Below are 20,812 nucleotides of genomic sequence, written 5' to 3' on the forward strand. Positions count from 1 at the left end.
ACAACGGGTAGGTTAAAACCAAGCACTCCTACCTGACATTTCAAAGCATTATCATCCTCTTCCCAAAATGGTGTCGAGCCAGCTGTATGAACCACGAGCTGTGCTACGCTCTCCGCAGTGACATACCATAGTTCCTCTGTTATGTTCTGTGCTTCTGAGGAGCAGCGGTTTCATTTCTGACAGTATCCATCCCAAGAAAGAGACAGGTGTATTTCAAGCACCTTTGACGACGCGTATCTCACCACCCTCAAAATGAAGCTTCCAAATAAACACACACTTGTGCTGAACAATCACTCTTTATGGCTAGATGGTCAATGCTTTATTTGAAAAATAAATACAATTCCAGCTGCAATACTTTAAATAAGTACATCTCAATAAACCAGCACTACCAAATTACCCACGCGACATTTGCGGGACAGCTCTTCCGACAGCTCAGACGACATCACTTCTTAAAACCATATTTGGTAGTCAAGGCAGACACGATATCCCTGTAGGGAGTATCCGAGTGGGATTTGGTCCTTGGTATGCAGCACAGTCGACGAAAGGTCGGAGAGCGCAGCAACAAGTTGTGCGAGAGTCCCACAAAACTCGAGGACAGCCAGTACAACGTCATGGACTGCAAAGAGATAAATACCGAGTTCAGCCTCCGTATGCAATGAAAATTATGCAATTTTAGGCAGCTCTTCACAAACCACAACCACTGGCTAATCCCAGGTATTGGGTAAAATAACTCACCTAAAACCACTCCTCTCAATAACAACAATGGCTTCCATTTCAACTGTATTTTTCACTCTTTCTCAACTCTTCTGGGGGAAAAAAAGTCATCTACGCTGAAGTATGACAACAGTTCATCAATCAATTCATATTAAACTTGCTTAAAACTTCTGTATTTCAGACTGGATGAGCCAAACAACTAGGTACTTTGGTTTTGCTAACCACTGCAAAAATATTCACAAGTAGAACACCTGGTAAAAATGAGAAGTGTTTTAAGAAGATGGTGGAAAATAGCCTTATCTAAGAGCTACGCTGTTTTCCTCTTACAGTAAGGAAACACTTAGCAAACCGTTTTCTACATGTCCTCATGTGAAATTTTCCTCTCATTTTTGAGATCACAAAAAGGACGCTAACCCGCTCTGAATGTGCTTCCACACCCTACTTTGCAAAAACGACGTTAGAAACAATAACTTCGCAGAGACCTAACAAAAATATTCCAAATGTGTTAAGAACTTAAACGTATACAGAGACAAAACACCTTACTTGTTTCAGGACACGCTGTAGCAGAGAGTATGGCCTATTAAACACACCAAGCATTTGGGTCGCTCTTTAAGCGCCAGGAACACACCAGAGTCACAGGTTAACGAGCACACCGTTGAGACTCTGAACTTACGGAGGGGACTGTTGCAGCAACAGGGACCATCACTACCGAAAGCACTCGAAAGAAATTCGTAGCAAGCTTCTGCAGCCTGGAAACTTCCATTTTTTGCGAAGCAAAGATCTGAAAGGAGAGAATCCCACAATTAGAAACAAGTTCTTTCTGAAACAACTAAAAAGAGAAAAAAAGCAACAGCAGGGTTTCCTGCAATCCAGCACTCACGTTCACCTCCTACTTCGCTTTTGGATCCTCCATTTCAATTAACATAATCCTACAATCTTTCATTTAAATTGTTTGACGTTTTGCACGTTCAGTGTTTTGTAAAAAATCCTGTACCAATGCGGCAGAGTACTTAACAATCATGTCAAGGTAAAATAATTTTACATAATAACTTTTGCACATTCAAAAGTTCCAACGCCTCAGCCTGAAGCACAGCCCTCTGAGAAAAGGCTGCCAACAGGAAACAAACCAAAACTGGTTGATATGTAACTGAACGAAAGCAGAATCAGGTCTACAGCCACATTCTGACTTTTTTTCTGTACAACAGTCTCAGTTCACACAACACAGAAGAAAATGGAGTAAGAATGAAATCCAAATGGTTAGAGTTTGATGACAACACCTAATAGAAAAAGCAAGAGGAAAAATATTTCCATTAAATTACCCCCAAGATAGGAAATTAAGACCTTTTTTCCTCTTTTCTGTCAATTTATCTCCCCAACCCTCTTAAAAAGTTCTAGATTTTTTCAATTTATTAAGACCACATAATATTAGTTTCGGCCACAAGGCAGCAACATTATTGGGCAGGAGGTAACAAGCAACCCCGCATGTCCTTCTGGATTCTTAACACCCAGGAAACTCATTAGGACACCATTCTAAGAGAAACTTCAGAGGCAAGGCTAAATTTTACTGAGGCTCAAGTAAAGCCAATAAAGCATCTGATGTCATGTGAGAATTTTCTTGTCATCTCCAAACAAGACGTCTACACATTAAAATGCACAGAACAATTAAGGCTCAGTTCTGGCCAAGGCATTTACAACAGCCATAATCTGAAGCTACCGTGACGTTACCCTGTTTTGTAACTGGGTAACATTGTCTTGCAATTCTATAGAAAAAATTATCCTTTTGCAATTGTCCTGCTTGTTCTACCAACATACCTCCACTATCAGGAAATTCACCAGCCCGAGCAGAACTGGCAAAATCCACGTAGAATCTGGTGCTGTGAGATCTGTAAACCATAACGCTCCGCCTGCTGAAAACTGTTCTTGAACTGCAGAAATAGTTTAAAGAAAATATGGAATTAGGTATGATTTTCTACCTCCAGTTAGTCAAAACTGTACCATGGATTGCAATCAAATCATCCAGGTTTCTAGGTATATTTTACCTACACGAGAAATAACATTAAAGCAGAAATCCTTGGTTTCACACATCACAGGTCAGGGCAGTCTGCTATCCATCCAAGTGAAAATGGTGGGAGATGCAAGCTGAGATCCAGCTGAGCTCATGACAGTCACTGATCAAGGAAAACCAGCAATAAAAACTAGACTGAACTCAACCACCTCCTCAGAAGCCCATGAGGAAAACACGCATGCAGTAACCTACAGAGACTAAATATCTTGTGGTTTTGAAATAATTATATTTTTCTTATTAACTATCTAACTTTTCACATTTTTGTTCAGAAGAATACATTATAAAGTCTTTTCTAAAAACCAATATATCAGTATTTTTTTTAAGAAACCCACGCATTCACTTTGTCTGTAGTGCTTCCTGTGAAACTTCACATGGAAGAAAAAAATACAAGTTAACAGTGAAGGTACTGTGGCATGGGTAATATTACTTGCTAAATACCATCATCTTGCGAATCAGAAAAATCCTAAAGACAATCTTTTTTTCTTTTCTAGTAACCCTGTCTTCAGCAGACCACAAAATAGTTACCTGCTCACACAGCCTAACAAAATGCCTCACATAGCGCCCAGAGGTCAGACCCGTGTCAGGGAGGCATCCCACACAGCTCGCAAGGCTATTAACAAATACCGAGAGCGCACAGGCAGAGATCAGGGATGCTTCCAATGAAGCATCTGTAAAGAGAATAACTGAATGAAAACCGATTGTTAAGAGCGTGTCTGTTCAGATTCATCACCTTCCGAGTTCGTAGCACCAACACTGCAGTTGCGCAGAGCGAGGGACACGCAAACCCACATTGGTATCTGTACCCACACCAGTAACGTGGCTTTGAAGGGATGGCAGTTGTCTCGAATGTACAGTTCCGTAATAATCCGCCGTAGGTTCTTCTTAAAATGGAACCTGTCAGAAAAAAACAAAACAAACCCAACCAAACCTCTCACAATACCTCTTATAGAGTAACTTCTCAAATCCTGAAATAACACTTCTACAGGCTGTCCGTGTCAAACAGGCTTCTCCAGGTGCAGCTCTGGAAAATCTGAACGTCTTCCTTCTCCAAACAGGCCTCTCTCCTTTGCCAACCCCCTTCCCTCACAACTTTTAGCCCTACTGCTATAAGCACCTTTTCATAAAAACATTTCCTATTGCTGTCGCTGACAGCGATCAGTAACTCACCTGATATTTTATTCCACGGTGCTTTTTGTCTGAACTAAGGCGTAACTTTCCACAGAGCGGCAATCAGCCAGTTACGTGACCTGCAGTATCCCCGCTTAGATACACTGCTACTGCGCGGGGTGTGGTACCCCACCAGCAAACGACTGGGACCACAACCACCCAAACCTCCAGTTCCTAGAAGTATTTAGAAACCATAACAGCTAAGGAAACCTTAGTCATAAAGAAAGACAACAAAAACAATCCTAGATTTGGCCCTGTAATCATAAGCCTGTCACCAGTTCAGAGCTTTAAAATGGCCGAAGGGCAATATAATAAACATAAGCAAGTCGCAGAAGCGGTAGAAAAGCGGTAAGTGCCTAAACTTAGGGAAATGGCACAATCTTTCTTTAAGACTGTTGTTTTTAACACTTTCCCTCCTGCTACCCCCCAGTCCGGAATGGATTTGTGAGCTGTGTACAACCACCATCTTACCTAGCCACCTTTTCAGACCAACCCACTTGCTTTCCACGCACAGAAACTTCATAGCGAAGACGCTCAGCTAGTTTTTTAATCTCAGGCTGTAGATTTTCCAGCTAGCTAAAGAAAAGGAAAGATGTTTATGCACAGTCACATGTAAAAACCACTTCTGTTCCCTACCTGATACTGTACAGACATTAAAAATTACTGTCAAGGACAAGGCACGCATCTGAAAACACCTTTTATCTTTAACTACATGAATATACAAATACACTAGTGAGAAGTATTTACAGAAAGAACATACTATCTTAACTAAATGAAATAAACACAGAATTTGACTTTATACTTTGTTCCAAATAAACATCTTTTTGTCTTCATTTAGGAATTGCAACCAGTCACTTAAAAAAAAAAAAACTTTAATGCTGCCTCACAAAGATTTAAAGCTCAGCAGGACACAACTTTGCAGTTGGCAAAGTCGCTACACTGAGGGATAAAAAGGGACTCCGTTATGCAGGAGTGCAATACAATACCGATTTCTACAATGAGAAGGAAAAATCATAGAATCGTTACTGTGAAAAAAAAGCAAACACACATCTCAAAAGCAGTGCAATAAAATAATTAAATTATGCTGCTTCTGCCATAAGGGTCTTCTAACGACGGTCACTGAAGAACCCCGTCCAAGAAACACACCTGCATTTACCCGTCTGCCCTTTACACAGGTGCAGAACAAAGGTCCAGCTGTGCCCACATCAGAGCGGAGTTCTGGCAGCTGTGAAGCAGCGCCCTAGAGCCCTCCTGAGCTGGTAAAAAACCAGCACAGGAAAACGAGAAACCCCTACCGCATCCCGCAGCGCGGTGAGGGCTCCTGTGCCACTGTGGGCACAGTGTATAACCTCGTTAGTAGCTTCAACCGTTTTCCTCATTTTTAAGGGAAAACAGGTATTTAGAGACTGTGGAAGGCTACTTTACTTCAAGTTTTTACTGGAGCAGCTTCAGACTTCAAGAGAACCTGTGCAAAATTACCCTGCGCAGTCCCTCTAGCTCCACGCTCCGTTACCACGCAGCACGTTCCCGATTTTCAGCTTTATTTCGACTCCACCTGCCCCAGGACGGAGCAGCGCGGGTGGGCGAGGGCACAAAAGCCTCCCCGCGCCGCGGGGCCCTCCGCCACACGAGGCCCGCGGGCAGCAACCGGCAGCCCCCGGCAAAGCGGGAAACCGCGGCGGGAACGCCGCTGCTGCGGGAAGGCCCCCGCGGGGCGCGACGACCTCGCTGCCAACCGCCCCCCTTCCCTCCCGCTCTCCGCCGCGGCCCCGGGCTGCTCGGCGGCGGGGACCCACCTTGGCCAGGAGGCGGCCCTGGTGCGCGGCCAGCGGCAGGGTGACGGCGGTGCGGAGCAGGAAGGCGCCGCCGGCGATGGCGGCCCACCACGGCAGGCCGGCGGCCGCCTGCAGCGCCATCAGCCCGTCCTCCGCCCATTGCACCGGCGCCGAGTGCGCCACCCGCTCGTACCAGGCGCCGGGGCCGCCGCTCGCCGCCCCCCGCCAGCCCCGAGGGACCGGTCGCAGCGACCGCGCCAGCCGCCACATTGCGGGTCGGTCATGTGGCGGGCTCCGTGCTGCGCCTCCCTGCGCATGCGCCCGCTGAGCAGGGGCGGGAAGCCCGCCTTCCCGGGCGCCGCGGCCGCCATGTTGGCTGAGGGCAGGAGGAAGGGCAGGGGCATAGACTGTAGACTATGGGCAATTAACAACTCTTCATTAGCAGCTGGGCCTTGAGTGTCTCTACTTACCTCTTCCGTGGCACGGAGAGGCAAAGACAGGGCTGGGATCACACCTGTAGCTCACTGCTCCATCCACCACCATGTTGTCTTCTCCTACCTACCCCTCTTCCACATACACTGTACCCATCACTAAAAATGTTTGTGTTCCTTTTTCATAGAGAAAGGCCAGCTGCCTGGTCTGCAGCACCGTGTATATTCCTTTTTTATTGGTCAAATAAAAAGCATTACATTTTCATCCTTTAAAAAAAAAAGTATGAGGGAAAAAAAAAAAAAAAACACACCAAAAAAACCCCAAGACCCCAACATGTGCCTTGTACAGACTTCCAGAACAGCCCAGGATTTAATTTCATCTAGCCTAAGCTAGATGGTTGGGCGATTGTTCAAATCAACACAATACAAGCATGAAACTCTATTATTTTGACCCCTAGAATTCATTAATGTAATAAATACTGATGACCATTTCTCAGTACAATTATTTCAGGGTAGGAATGTCAGGAATCCTAAATAGCACTGAAGCCTTAAGCAAAAAATTCTAGTAGAGGGCTAAGCGTCCTACAGAAGACGAGAAGAGCACTATTCCCCGCTCACAGTAAGGTGCTGAAATGGAGTTAGTATCATTTTTGTTTGCAGTTCTTCAGTTTGGAATCTATTTTGCTAAAACCAGTTCTTTACGCTTTGTATGTCAGGTGATCAGACAGCTGGAAAAAGGAGACTACTTCCATTTAGAGCATTACCTAAGGGCACGTAAATGGACGTCGGTATGCACAAACCTTCCGCACACCTCAGAAATACCACAGTATTTAAAAGGCAGTAGGCTTCTTTGCACAAGTCGTTTTTTTCTTCTTTCAAAGGAGTACTGTAAAACAAAGCAGCACTTCTTAAATTCCAGCCTTAACAAGAGAATATTTAATCATCCAGGGTATTTCTTCCCCAGGTTGTCTATCCCAGGATAGTAAGGCTTGACTCTCCAAGGGACACGGCCAGGAAAAACATGCCAAGGATCCATGTTCGGAAGTGACTTTTGTAGGCAAAGGAAGGAACCAGAGGAAAAGAAGCCCTGGGAGCACTCACGGAACAGAACAGACCTTGCTGCATCAATCCAACTGTAAGAATCATTTTTAATAGATGCTGCAGCGTGATACATTTACCACGTTTACCAGGCAAGTAGGCGAGTTCAGTGTGGAGACGACTCTGAATGTGCCAAAAGGCTGTTTTTCTCAGGCTTTTACCACTGAAAAGCCTTTCACGGAAGGAAAACGGAATATCTGGTCACAACTGATGTATGCCTCCTCAAAGAAATCCAACACACATGGCAAAAGCCCTCTGATAATGCCCGTTTTTTTTATAATGTACTTAAATTACACAAGTAGAAAAGTTATGCTTATTAATAGTTTAATGTATGAAGGAAACATCCAGATTTCTGAATATGAAGGTACATATCTCACATTAATTTAAGTCTACATAAAGTAGAGCCTCTATACTGACATATTGAAATTTACTTTCTGCTTAGCCATTTGTTATGTAAACAATTGTACATTTATTTGCCATTCTAAAACTTCAGGATCAAGTTTACATAATTTTGCTAAATTTCTGTGTTTGCTCAGAAGCAGTTTACAGTACTAAAACCAACCAGCCAAAGAACAGCTTCAACAGAAAGTTATGTCAAAAAAAAAAAAAAAAAAGAAAAAAAGAAAAAAAAGAAAAAAAAGGAAAGGAAAGAATAAAGGCTAACTAAGTTGAAACGTATGATGGTGGGGAATGGGCGGTCACAATGTTCACAGAAAAAGGTCAGTTAGTAAGTTCTTCTGCAAAAAGCCTACACACTTCAGTCAAGCACATCAGTAGAATGATCTGGGAGCACATAAACTGTTTCTGCCATTTGTGTTTTCCTCTGCAAAAAAGGAATCTCAAGGCTAGCAAGTTGATCCCACTCAGCCAAGTTGGTTCATATGCACGCTGTTCATGTGAGGTGTCCAAGTTCCAGTCCACACCTGAAAGACAGAGCTTCATTTAACACTGTGCTCCGGGGCCGCTCCAAACCGTTCAAGAGTCAAGATTACGCTGCAGTGCTCGTGGTTTTCACTGCACCCAAGTAAAGCCCAGCACCAGACAACATGGCAATCAAACTACACAGAGTTCCTGACAGCATTTGTTCTATCCTGCTGTAATTCAGGTGAGAAGAGAGGGAAATGGGGTTTTCACCTTTCTGCCTGCACTTTTTCACTTTGGCCAACGGGTCTGTCTTCCTCTTCCTGTCTACTTAGTGCAAAAAAAAAAAAAAAAAAACCCCAAAAAACCCCCCACTGTCACACAGCCTGACTGCTTTCCTCCACAGAAAAATCAAAAGAGAAATCAGCACTATTTAGGCCCACTACTTCCTCCATCATTGCCACACTGACGTAATAATTTTTTTACTGCTCCACAGGAAAAACATATCCCTTCTAATCCCTCTAAAAACACCAGCTCCCCCGCCACGGAGAATTAACAGGACTCTGTACAAGGACTGTAACAGGACTACTTGCAAGGACAGTGCCTGAAGACCTCCAGCTTTCAGAGCAAGAGACTGTCTTTCCTCTTTACCTTAGCAAGTCCAGATAACCCAGAACTCCATTTCTGGCACCTTGAATTATTTTCCCCCTTTAAACCCTTTAAACCTCATGCTGTTTTCCCTTTTTTGGGAAGGGAAAGCTTATGTAACAGCCAAGAATGTTTTTTCTCACAAAAGCAAATGGATAATGTTTTCCCAAATGCAGAACTGCACAGACAGAAGTCAAAGTTTTAAGTAAAATATACAGTGTAAAACTGTCTTTTGTATCCAGGTTTGCCTACAACACAGTGAAAAAAGCTAATCTGCAGTAACTAACCCCGTGTCTACCTTGATTTAATAGGGAGCATCTCTGAGCTCAGCTGGAACAAAGCTTCCCAATTGTCAAGCACAAACATGTTCACAGAAGTAACTACAGCAGATTCCTTTGAACTGCACTGGCTGAGTGATGCCGATTTCTTCTTGGGACAACTTACACTCATTTTTGGAGAGATGACTAATATTTACAAGAAAGAATAAACACTACACTGTATTTTCACACTTTCTAACAGCTAGGGTCTTATCGTCACCACACTGTTTATGTTAAAACAAAATTGCTAACACAGAAATTGCTAAATTACCGTCTGAGGCCCGTTGTTTTCTGTGGAATTTGAAACCATCTTTATCAGCGAGTTCCAAGATGGGTCAGCAGCATGAGGCCCATTAAATATAGGGCCCCCAGTACCATCTGTGATGGGGGCTACAGGAGGAATCATTGCATTCCCATACACAGAAAAAGGCATACCCTGCGGGGAAGGGAAGAGCAAGAATCAGAATGTATTCATAAACACTGCTATAGCACATACAGAATGACAAAAGGGGATTCACGTTCCAGAAATTCTCCCTCTTAAAGCAGTAATGAAACGTCTGAATTTAAAAAAAACCCTTTCTGTGCATATATTTATTACATCATAGACAAGCTACTTATTAAATCTAGGCTTCTGCAATACTGTGAGGCCTAGTTAGTGTTTTAGCTGTGGCACACTCAACCGCGCAGGGAACGACACCTCCGTGTTGTTCATCTGCATCACGATGGCACGGAAACGGAGCAGTATCACGCGTATCAAGTCCAAGAAGGTCATTACCCCGACTTTTGGGAAGTCCATGTATCCTGCAGGAACAGGCTGATGGAATGTACCGGAAGGCGTAACGATTCCCGTGCTGTCTCTCTCCATGGCCTGGTGCGAGAACACCCCTGGATCAGACATGGGCCTGTGGATCATGTGGCTGCCCATTCCGCTGTGACACCAGTCCACTTTATCTAACAACACAGGAGACGGCAACAGCGTTACACATGCCACTCACCAGCCATCCCTTTTCCAGCCTAAATGTTTGCACATTAACATTTTTAGAAGCGACATTTGCTCAGCTTGGCACTTCCTGTGCATCCACTTGCATTAAAATATAGGTGTGTGTGGGATGGAGAGTATCCAAAATAGCACCTGCACCGAGGAGTTACTCCGCAGCAGGAACCCTGAGCCAGCGCAAGGCATTCCGAACAATTGTATGCAACCGAAGCGTTACCTCTGCCATTTTCCTTCATTTGAAAGGGAAAGCTGGCCTTTGTGCTAACTCTTCCTCCCCCAAAACCCTAAATTCCTTGCGCGTTTGGTGCTGTGAAAGGGCTATGTACGCTATGAAAGCTATTTGCTCCACTTCATTAACGCACTTTCATGAATTTTTTAATCAACTAAGAGACAGAGAGGTACTTTCGAAAAGCAAACCCAGAAAATGACCAGCTGGAGATGTGCGCTCATGCTCTAATTATACGATTTCATTAAAGGCAGCTTGGTATTGTTTCTGCAGTTCAAACCTCAGACATCCAGAAAGCCAATTATTAAAAATAAAACCTAAGGAAATTTTGTTTTGGAGGGGCGGAGAAGGAATATAGAAACACTTATAAAGCCTTCCTAATACTCAGCAAGAGCAGAGCCAATTCCATCCTGAACCAAAAATAAAATGAAGTAATTGAATGAAGAGGTGAGTAAGCAGCACTCCTAAAGGACAGACAGACATAAAGGGAGATTTTTACACCCAGACAACGCAAATAAAAACATTCAGTTTCTAACGGCTTAATGATGAATAGCCTCTCATTACACAGATGGGGAAAGACCACTAGTGAAGTGAAAAAAAAAAACAAGTTTGCATACATGCGATATATTTTCTATTTGGGAAAAAAACCCAGGACAGTACACTCATCGCATGCAAAGCACGTGCACATTCCATTAAAACCTTAAGCTGTTTCGACTCCTCAGACAAGCAGTGGAACAGGTTGCTCAGACAGGCTGAGCAGTTTCCAGCCTTGGAGGTTTTCAGGATCAGACTGGATAAAGCCCTGAGCAACCCGGTCCGGCCTCCCAGAAAATCCCGTTTTGTGCAGGAGGCTGACATGACCTCCAGTGGTCCCATCCCACATCGTCTCATGATACCCTCCCCCTCATCCCAAGCAAAAAAAAAAAAATCCCAACAAACAAAAACAACCCCAAAAAACCTACTTGAAAAAAAAATTATCAGTCTACTATCAACTGCTTCCAAGACGCCTGACGTGTTTGCTGAGAAAAGCTGTCCCATCAGTAACCTAAGTTTTTAATTAACTCTGAAATACTGAATTCTGTGTGACTACAGGAGAGCCAAGACCTTTGCATGCAAATGGCATGGCTGGAAAGAACAAAGAAAACTCAGGTGTGGAATACTACCAGTTCATAAAAACCTAAACTGCACGATCCTCAGAACAGAAAGCTCCATCTACAAATTCTAGTTAAGTATTAACTCCTATGGTACAAAATAGTCTGTTTATCAGCAGAAATCAAATATACAATTATCTTGAGACAGCTTCATTTCCCCTCTTCCTAAACTCAATGATCCTCGCTCAGTTCATCTGTGTAAACCCTGTGGTTTTATTTTCCCTATTATTTCTTGCCTCTGGTAACAGATCTCCCCAGTCAGGGAGTTTCAGAACCCCTGAGACCTTGTTAAAACGCAACTAAGCGGATAGGAGGGCGAACAGAAGTCCCTGCTCCAGCTCCTTCAGAAAGAGCACTCCTACATGTTGAGGCCCTCACTTCTGCATCACCCTTCAGCTCCAAAGGCAAGCTAGAAAAAAACAATATTGTGGACAATTCAAGCGCGGGGAAATCTTAACGCTACGTACCTTGATTGCCACCTATACCTTCGAAGGACCAGATCCCACTATGTCCCACTGGAGCAGCTAAGTTGCTCCCAATAACAGATGGAGTAGAAGTTCCAGTTTGTCTAATACGTGCAGATCGTTCAGTCCCGATCGGAACAGGAACTTTTCTGTCCTGAGAAACATTACTGGGTTTTTCTGATCCCAAGGACACCGCTGAAGGGGTGGGAGATGGCGCTCTTACTCCAGAAGACACCGACTGAGCAGGAGATTCTGCAAGAAGAGCAATGAGACCACTCAGTAACGGCAGCCAGATCCTCTCCAGCCACCGCAAACCTATCCTTTAGCGTCAAGGCATACATCAAACAAGGAAAAACGGATGGTAGGTTGTTAATGCCAGATTCGTACCGCAAACGGTAATTTCGGGATCATTTTAACAATTTTACTTGCAGATCAGAGAGACGCTCACCATCGATTTAGTCTCTTAGGTAAGATGATTACCGTGCCCTGTCAGCTCGGCTACTGGACAGACACCACAACAGACAGGTCAGAATCTAATGGAACATTACTATGTGTCAGCAATAGAGAGAATTTGGGGATTATGTCCAAAAGCACAGCTGAAAAACCCACTGGGCTGGTTTGGGTTTATTCTCTCCTGTTGGTTTTTGAGTTTGTTTGTTTCAAACCCTCATTTGTTCTCTGTGGGTGGGTTTTCTTTTGATAGGTGTTTTTTTTTGTTATTCTTGCCAGTGAAACAGACTAACTTGTTCCCTGAATGAACCAGCACTCAGCAGTTTGTTTTCTGTCCAAAACACTCTGCTACACAGGTAAACGGCAGGGGCAAAACTGGGAGGAAGGTACCAGAACTTGCCCTAAGTATTGTCTCCTGGAATACATCACGCAGTTTTAAGAACATCCAAAAAACTAAGCAGTCACCATTATCGAGCTAGCTTTAGTAAAATATCAGTGCACGCTTGGAGTATTACCTTCACAAACCAAAGAGCCAAGCTTTCCTTTGCAAGGTGACTAGAAGAATGTCACACACGTTAACAGGCCCAAGTTAACTGCAGCAAGAATACAGAACTCCACAACAGCATGACCTCAGCTGCTAGCAAAACCAGACTAGAGCTCAGAACTTGTAACAGAAAATTTTATCTCCAAATCTGTGATTAAAACATATCTAAAAACCTCAAGTTAAAAATGAGCGAAACCAGAAAAGCCTACCTACAAGAAGCAGTGCATGAGGTCATGTTACTGGTACATAAGCTTCTCAACTAGCTTCCCACTGACTGGAACTCACCATTTGATGCTGATGAACATGGAGGCAATAAACTAAGCGGGGAAAAATGCTGTCTGTTAAAATTAGCAGCTGCAGGCGCTCCGCCAAGAGGTGTCCCAGGCGCGTATATCTGACCTCCCGAAAGGTTTGAGGCAAAATTACCCAGGTGTGTAGAAGAAGGTGTTACAGAAGCATAGGGCGAATCCATACTGACAATACCTGTGAGAGAAATTGGCACAGGTGACTTCCAGACTCCAAGATCTCTGTGAAGAGGTCACCCATATCGTGGAAATAATTAAGAAAGAAGGAAAATTTTTATCCAATGAATTGTTGGGGGGGTGGGAGGCGTTGTTACTATTTTCCCAAGAGAACTGTGAGTCTTAAGCTTTATACCCTGCAAGCCCTGACAGCATGTGGCAGTTGTGCTGTAATATAAGCCAATGATGATCCTTACGTCATCATGCAGTAGTTTGTTAAGACCAAGTGGCACCAGTCACTCCCTTAATATTGTCTTCAATGAAGGAAGGGAAAAATGAGGATTTGAAGTTTCGAAAACTATTAGGGAAGTTTGTTACCACTCAACTGCTGTGGCATCTGCAGTTTTCTCCTGCTTATATGTGACGAAAAATTTCAAGTTATAGTTCTAGTTAGGGGGAAAAAAAAAAAAAAAAAAAATCCCTTCACCACTGACAGGCAGAAGAATAACCCAGCAGAGCACCTGCCTCCTCTGCATCATCCGTTACCAAGATCCAGCCTCTGGTTTTTGCCAAATTCTTCAGGCTCTCAAAGGCTACTTTCCTACGAACTACCGTAACATGCCCCAGCTCTACAGATACCTCCAAGCTCATCTTGTGCCTGCAGCCTCCCAAAAGAGGAACTGCTGAGGTAGCAGTGGGACTGCGGTGAGAGCACTGCTTTACTCAGCGGCCAACAGGCACACTCAAGCGATGCGCAGTGTAGAGCGTGCCAAAGTCAAAACGCTAAGGAGCGTGTTATCTTGACAAAATTCATAGAGAGTGTATCAAAAGCTACTCAGCACCACGATACTCACAAAGTATCTCTCTCAATGGATAAAGAACTCAACTGTCCTACTAAAACAGGCAGAGGGTATAAACTGTGCGTGCATTCTGGAAGCTACACAACCAGTTCTGCCACAACCCCTTGGCCTCTGCTTGTGCAGAAGGCTAAACATCTTGCGATAAAACTCACAAAGTCAATGAAATTAAGTTTTTTGATTGAATTTAGTAGTTAAGAGAACCCAGCTCTTATTACAAGTTCACATCAAACCACCAACGTTTTTATCGTTCTAACACTTTGAAGATGCTGCGTATTTTTCTGCAGCCTCAGGACAAGGAATTATCAGCAACTCGAAGAGTTATTAGCTGGTGGTAGGGGAACGGAGGGGAAAACAACAGCAATGCGTTTCAGTATCTGAGCCACTGCAGGAGAGTAGACTGGAATGGCAAAAAGAATGCCTCCGCTTGACTTTTATCAAGTTCATCTGCTGCAAAAAAATTATTAAGATTTGACAGGTGGCACTTCAAAGGAAGACAAACTCAACTTCGCTTACAGAAACAACACTAAACCACAAAAGCTGAGGCAGAAAATATTACGTGTTCTAAGTAAAAATATGCAGCAGTTATTAGTTAAGTACATGGTTAAGATATGAACGGCAACCCTACGCTTACCTGAGGGACTTGGAGCTGGCCTCTGTAACGGTGGCCTAAAACCTGGGGCTTTGGAAGTATCAGACTGATGTAAAGGATCTGAATTTGGCAAAAACGAAGACTTTCCTGACAGCATAGATTCGGGTGTTGTCTGAGAGGAAACGACGGAACCACCCCAGAAGGCATGAGCAGACGTAGGGCTGTTTTCAAACAACGTACTGAAGGGCCCGAACGGTAACGTAGCACTGAAATTGTTACCCATAGACTTGTTTGCTGGATGGGCTGAATTCTGAGAAGCACTTTGTGTACTTAAGGTAGAAGGAAGCTGCACTGAAGAAGGAACACTGTGGGGCCTTTTGATGTGGTTGACGTTGAGGACTGCGACTGAAGAATTTTGCGCAGGAGCTGGATTCTTATGGACACCACCGGTTCCGTGGACAGGCGGCCTGATGGCCGGGGTTTCCATCTTAGCTGTGGGCTGAGAAGACCCCATGGATGTCTGAGGCATGGGATAGGTCATCGGGGCATTTGTCGGACCCGCCACAGGAGCGGATGAGCTTGTCGCTGCTATATTTGGAGGCACAACCATTCGAGGATCTGGCGCAGGAACCTGAGGTTGCTGAAGAGGGGCTCTGGCCTCTTGCAGAGGAGCTCCCGGAGGCTGCTGATGAGCAGGGTGCACAGACGAGCTGCTGGTACCAGAACTGGGCTGCCTACTGCTGGTCGAGCTGCTCGTTTCCACTGCTGGTGGACTACTGACTTCTGGGTCAGATGAAGGCGCACCTTTATTCGGAGAGGTCGCTGCGCAGTCGGAAGGACTGCTTCTGGAAACACCTGCTGGCTGCGCAGGAGGAGAAGGAGATGACGGGGAAGATGCAGGGTAGTGTTCTTTGGCAGTAGGAATCGGATACGTGGCATTCGTCGGCGCTGTGCTCGTGTTACTCGCCGTGGTCGTCACTGTGGTTGTTGTGGCGTTCGATGTCTTCACCACCGTGACGAAAAGCTGTCTTCTGACAGAAGGTGAACTTGGACTGCCGTTTGCAGAAGAACCAGGCACAGTAGAAGCCACCGAACTTGTTGTAGCCGTTGGACTAGTTGTCAAAGAACTTGCCGAATTCACCTGAGAACCGCTGCTGTTCTGACTGTTATGGCGAGGCACCATGTGAGGTTTCGGTGAGTTGGTAGCTCTTGCAGGGCTCAACGGCCTAACAGGAAATGGACCCCACGTGGACTGAGCTGGTGGGAAAGTACCTCCAAAGTGTGTCATGGGCAATCGAGGCGGACGGATTTGCTGGAAAGTCTGAGCAGCGAGTAAAGCGTGTGCAAACTGCGGAGGAGGATATGCTAATGGAAGAGAAACTTGGAAACCAGGCCGCACGTTATTCACGGGGTTCTTGATGGTTTTGTGAGTGGATGCTGAAGAAATTGCAGGCACGGTGAGCGCAGAGGCAGTCTGAGATGTTGACGAAGCAGCTACAGTGGTCACTTTGATGCCCACGAGAGAACTATTAGCAGCTGTAGTGGTGGCAGGTGTGGACGACCCTATTTTGGAGTTTGCAGCCGAACTTTTCAAACGGTTCTTTGGAATAAGTTCATCAATTTCCTTATCTGGATCCTTAATCAGAGCATTGATCAACTGTGTGGCCTGTCTCGTTGATTCTGTGCCACCCCTATAAAAAGGGAGGAACGGAAAAGGGAAAGTGCATCTAAAGCCTTTATGCACACGGTAACAAAGGACCTCCAACACGTGATTCAGCTCGCCTTCCAGCATGCTAACACAAAGAGAAAACGGACTCTCTCTCGGCAGACCGAGCTTGGCATGTTCTTGCTGCTGACAATTACTTACGAAGCTGAAGTTGACAACTCTAACTCCCAAAAACCCAAACGGTTGAAACATTTACTTCCCTAAATATCCCTATATATTTAGCCATGTCTAAATAAGTCCAAACACAGAATCCTTGTCTCACAAGTCTTCTTTTGTACAAACGCGATGGTATGAATTGGCGGTTGCTCTCGGCTTCCCTACCCCATTTGTCTCCTCTGCCTCAATAACTGTCTCAAAGTGATCTTTCAAGGGACAATGAGGTCAAGCCTTCTCATTTTTCTATACAGAAATGTATTTTAGAGTGACAAATTCCCACAACAACTAGCAAATCAAGCAGCCTGCTTACCTTATCGTTATTATTCTGTCTCCAGTTTTATCCTTCTGTTTGTCAATGTCTATGTGTGCTCCCGTGCACTCGCGTATCGCGTTGATGTTACATCCTCCTCTGCCGATGACTCTGGAAATTACAGTTGACGGAACAGAAACCTTCTTGGACCTACTCAAAAAAGAAAATGTATTAACTGGGAAATGCTTCCATGGCACGAAGCAGTAGGAAGGTTGGTTAAAACTATAAAACTATGTTATAACTCATGACTCAACCTACATAACAGTTACTTTGTGAAATCCATCCGGTCTGCTAAGAAGGTGGTCATTCCGTAACCCCAGAAAGGGCTACACTAGACAAAGCATTCTGAAAAAGAACATCAGCAATTAGGAGAGTTAGGGGAATGCCTTCCTTACCTTCTCACCACTTCCTTCCATCCTTCTTCCCTTTTCTGACCACGTTTAGGACTAGCAATGGTTAGCTTTCCATTTGGAGAAGAAAGGGGAGAAGGACCAGATTTTGTGCAAGTAGACAAGGAGTTACTCGTCACTTCAGTAATAACTTCAGACAACCTTTAAAAGAAATTAAATGCTGTTATTAAGCAGTCAAAAAAAAAAAAAGGCAAGATGACTTGTATTTTGCCCATTCTCCAACCCATTTTTCTCTTTTAGCACAAAAGCACTATGTTATTTACGTAGCTGCATGAACTGAGATGCTCTCATCTCGCAATACCCCAAACAACTCCCTAATTCCATATCCATGATGATGTTTCTCGCTCCAGAAGACACCGGTAAGTTCACGTTCACCCTGCAACGATGTATATGCTCCTTATACCCACTAGAGCAAGGACACACCGCCTCATCCACTCCCTAACAACTGATTTAAGAAGGCGTGTCCACAAAGACAAGCGCGCAGTGTTCAAACGTAGCGCAAACCACCTCAAAATGGCATGCACCGTCACAGCAACTTACTTGATGGATGATTTGCCAGTAACTGCTTTCCTCTCATCCTTCGGACAAGTGACAAGAACCGACGGTTGCTTTTTGTTGCTCTGTGTGTTAGTAACCGCCGTGGAAGAATGATTGTCACTTTTGTGGCTGCTGTTGCTATTGCTGCTCTCATCGCTACAGCTGGAAATCCTCATATTGTCACTATCGCCACTTTCACTGGTGCTGCTGCTCTTGGATTCCCCATTCACTTTTTCTGGCTGGCTATAGGAAATGGGGAGCTGATCATCAAATATTATCTGAACGTTATCAGGCGTCACTTTGTTTTTCCTGTTTTTCCTTTTGGAGCTTGTTGTGGTGATGGTGTTATTCCTCTTCCCATGGGAACCTGCTAATGTCGTCCAGGTGGCAGATATACCTATGGTGGTTGTAGTGGTAGCACTGGGAGGCTCCATTGGGACCTCGGGATCATCTGATGGAAGAATAAAAAACAACAGAGTACCAATTTAGCTGGCTGGAGAAAGCTTGTGTGGACATCTGTAAAGCTATTACAAATGCCATACCGTGGAGCCTCCCCTCTAACCGACAGAACTTCATTGAATTCAGGCATGGCAAGACAGACACGAGCCATTAGGTGACATAAACAAGCACGTGAAACAACATCAAAAAATTGTCACGTCTTCTCTTCCCTTCAGCATATCAGAGTGAAGCGACAAGTGCTGAAAACCATTTCTGAGTGCACCACATGAAACTCATTGCCGTAAGATACAAAAGAGCCAAGTTCTGAGAGGTAAGAATAGAATGATACACGTTCGGAGTTTCCATACTGCTAGCTAATCATTATTATCATTCTGTTTGTGAGCTAAAAAAAAAAAAAAAAAAAAAAAAAAAAAAGACCTGGTCTTAAGTACTGAGACCAGGAAGAAAAAAACCCAAAAACAAAAAAACAAACAAGCCAACACCATCCCCATGGTAAAATTAACCCAGAACTCTTACTGAAGCTGCTGGCAGCAGTTCCTTGCCCCAGCAAGACACCTAAAAAGCCATCGTGCTCATCTACAACCTTAATAGATAAGGCAAAAGGAAAGCTCAGAGATCATCAGAAAGCTAGTATGCACATTTTGACGAGAAAAGTAGTTTTTAATACTGGGAATAAAATCAAGGCCATGTTTCAAAAATAAGGCAAATATTTTAAATCACCTTCAGCTTTTAGCTTCTCTTTCTCCTGAGCAGCTTGAAGTTCAAAATTCTCTTTGTTTTTTGCCTCTATTTCTTCTAGTTTTCGTCTTTGTTCTTCTTTTTTCTTCCTCCTTTTCTCCTTTCTTTTCTCTCTTTTGGCAGCCAAAGCCAGTCTCCTGCTTTCTTCCCTTAGCTACAAGTCAAGCACATGGAACAGCATTACAAAACATCCCATGCATTTCAAGAAAGGCAAACACTTTCTGTTTCCTAGGAAGCTGAACTTGCATCTCAGACTATCATATTTAGAAAACAGAAGCTGAATTCTCTATGATCCCTATTTTTACATATTTACTTCTTCCAACCAGACTGTTCACTCATGTCAACAGAAGGTTAGCATAGGAGCAGAGGACAGATGAAATACAAACTTAAGCTGGAGTTTCCCAAGACGCATTTTCAGGATTCTCGGTGTACCCTTGTGTGTGTCACTGGTACAGCCCAACCACCATCTCCCTTGCACAGATCAGAAGGTGAAACGGTTTCAGGTGGCTCGAACACAAAGCACGCACTCGTTTGACACCGCGCTTGTACCTTGATTTTTCTAATAGGTTTCTATGACAGTACTATGGTTTCCAGTAACATAATTAGTACGTTTTCTTTCAGATGTAAAACAGAGTTTAGACCTAAAATCCACACCAACGTAATCGGAAAATGCCCATCTATCATGCACTTGACAAGAAGTTATACTCGGAAATCCTTCTTTCAGTACAATATTAGGCCAGGCGAAATAGTTATATCAGAACTTCTTGATCCAGTTTATCTGAATAGCAGTCAACGTCAAGTTCAAAGGTAACCTGAACAACAAGGTGCTCAGCTCTAGACACTCCAATTACAGTCATTACACATACTCCTATCCTTTAACACGCACTTTCACCGATCTTATATTCTTGAAGGAACATGAAATGGGAATTTTATCAAGTAAATATTCACAGCTCCAAACTCTTTCAACTTGCCTTCTCCAGGTCCAGTTCCTCTAAAAGAATGCTTGCATTTTTGTTGGCTTCAGCAGCCTGTCTATCTTTGGCTTGAACAATTGATTCCATACACAGGTGGCACTTCTTCAGCATCTCCTGAAATGATCAAATACATCAACCCTCTGCTTGGGAAAGTAACACTGCATGTGTTTACATGTACGATCTCAAGCTTACACTTGTAATATAATCAATATGACGTTACTTGCACAGGAGTTTTTTAAGGGAGAACTTCAAATTCTCTCCAGTAAGTTCCTCTTCACGCCCAGCCTTGCAAACTGACATTCCAGTGCGACACGCAGTCAATAACCTATGTCTCAGTGCGCTACAAACAGCACAAAGACAGCTCATAAGCTATGTTCATAATCAGAAACAAACAAAAAAAAAATTATGAAATAAAAGGCGAGGGCTCTAAAAGGTGAAGCAACTGCAGAAATACAAATATATCATACAGCAACACTTTTTTTTTTTAAAGACACTTGAGAAATACATGAATATCACAGTATTACAGTACTATTCTCACCTGTATTGGCTTCCTAGCAGTGAAAAAGTTTAAGTGCATAGGGTGCCTAGCATCATGAAAGCCGACAGTGGTCACAGTGGCACGAGAACACATACTGATTTAAACACTAGCACCTCTTCAGCCTCAACATGCTCATCACAACTTGA

At 43.9% G+C, this 20,812-nt stretch overlaps 2 protein-coding genes across 6 annotated transcripts in view; both read right to left on the minus strand.

Moving 5' to 3' along the window:
* Window positions 1-296: 296 nt before the first annotated feature.
* Window positions 297-5,991, minus strand: COX18 (cytochrome c oxidase assembly factor COX18). Its single transcript, XM_086746591.1, has 6 exons — window positions 5,743-5,991; window positions 4,418-4,518; window positions 3,510-3,673; window positions 2,527-2,639; window positions 1,388-1,495; window positions 297-616 (listed from the first exon to the last, which is right to left on the minus strand). Exons 1-6 carry the CDS (start codon window positions 5,989-5,991, stop codon window positions 443-445), a joined length of 909 nt encoding a protein of 302 aa, XP_086602717.1. The 3' UTR covers window positions 297-442.
* Window positions 5,992-7,286: 1,295 nt separating this feature from the next.
* The window catches only part of ANKRD17 (ankyrin repeat domain 17), an 84,580-nt gene continuing 71,054 nt past the window's right edge, over window positions 7,287-20,812 (minus strand). For all 5 annotated transcript variants that reach the window (XM_086746120.1, XM_086746119.1, XM_086746118.1 and 2 more), the window contains exons 24-34: window positions 20,126-20,242; window positions 19,137-19,308; window positions 17,961-18,408; window positions 17,406-17,561; window positions 17,011-17,160; window positions 14,861-16,509; window positions 13,194-13,391; window positions 11,918-12,166; window positions 9,852-10,027; window positions 9,348-9,512; window positions 7,287-8,173 (exon numbers count right to left, since the gene is read on the minus strand). In XM_086746120.1, the coding sequence (XP_086602246.1) occupies window positions 8,114-8,173; window positions 9,348-9,512; window positions 9,852-10,027; window positions 11,918-12,166; window positions 13,194-13,391; window positions 14,861-16,509; window positions 17,011-17,160; window positions 17,406-17,561; window positions 17,961-18,408; window positions 19,137-19,308; window positions 20,126-20,242 (3,540 nt within the window). In that variant the 3' untranslated portion in view covers window positions 7,287-8,113. The remainder of the gene's footprint in view (window positions 8,174-9,347; window positions 9,513-9,851; window positions 10,028-11,917; window positions 12,167-13,193; window positions 13,392-14,860; window positions 16,510-17,010; window positions 17,161-17,405; window positions 17,562-17,960; window positions 18,409-19,136; window positions 19,309-20,125; window positions 20,243-20,812) is intronic.

This window comes from Chlamydotis macqueenii, chromosome 4 (genome assembly GCF_036417535.1).
Source record: "Chlamydotis macqueenii isolate bChlMac1 chromosome 4, bChlMac1.mat, whole genome shotgun sequence".
Lineage (NCBI taxonomy): Eukaryota > Metazoa > Chordata > Aves > Otidiformes > Otididae > Chlamydotis > Chlamydotis macqueenii.

Bases quoted from the DNA above. Each gene is read 5' to 3' on its own strand.
- COX18 (XM_086746591.1), bottom strand. From the start codon at position 5,991: ATGTGGCGGCTGGCGCGGTCGCTGCGACCGGTCCCTCGGGGCTGGCGG. The intron at 4,519-5,742 runs GTGGGTCCCCGC...TTCTTTAGCTAG, and splicing joins AGGGCCGCCTCCTGGCCAAG to CTGGAAAATCTACAGCCTGA. The intron at 2,640-3,509 runs GTGATGAATCTG...CTATTTCTGCAG, and splicing joins TGGTGCTACGAACTCGGAAG to TTCAAGAACAGTTTTCAGCA.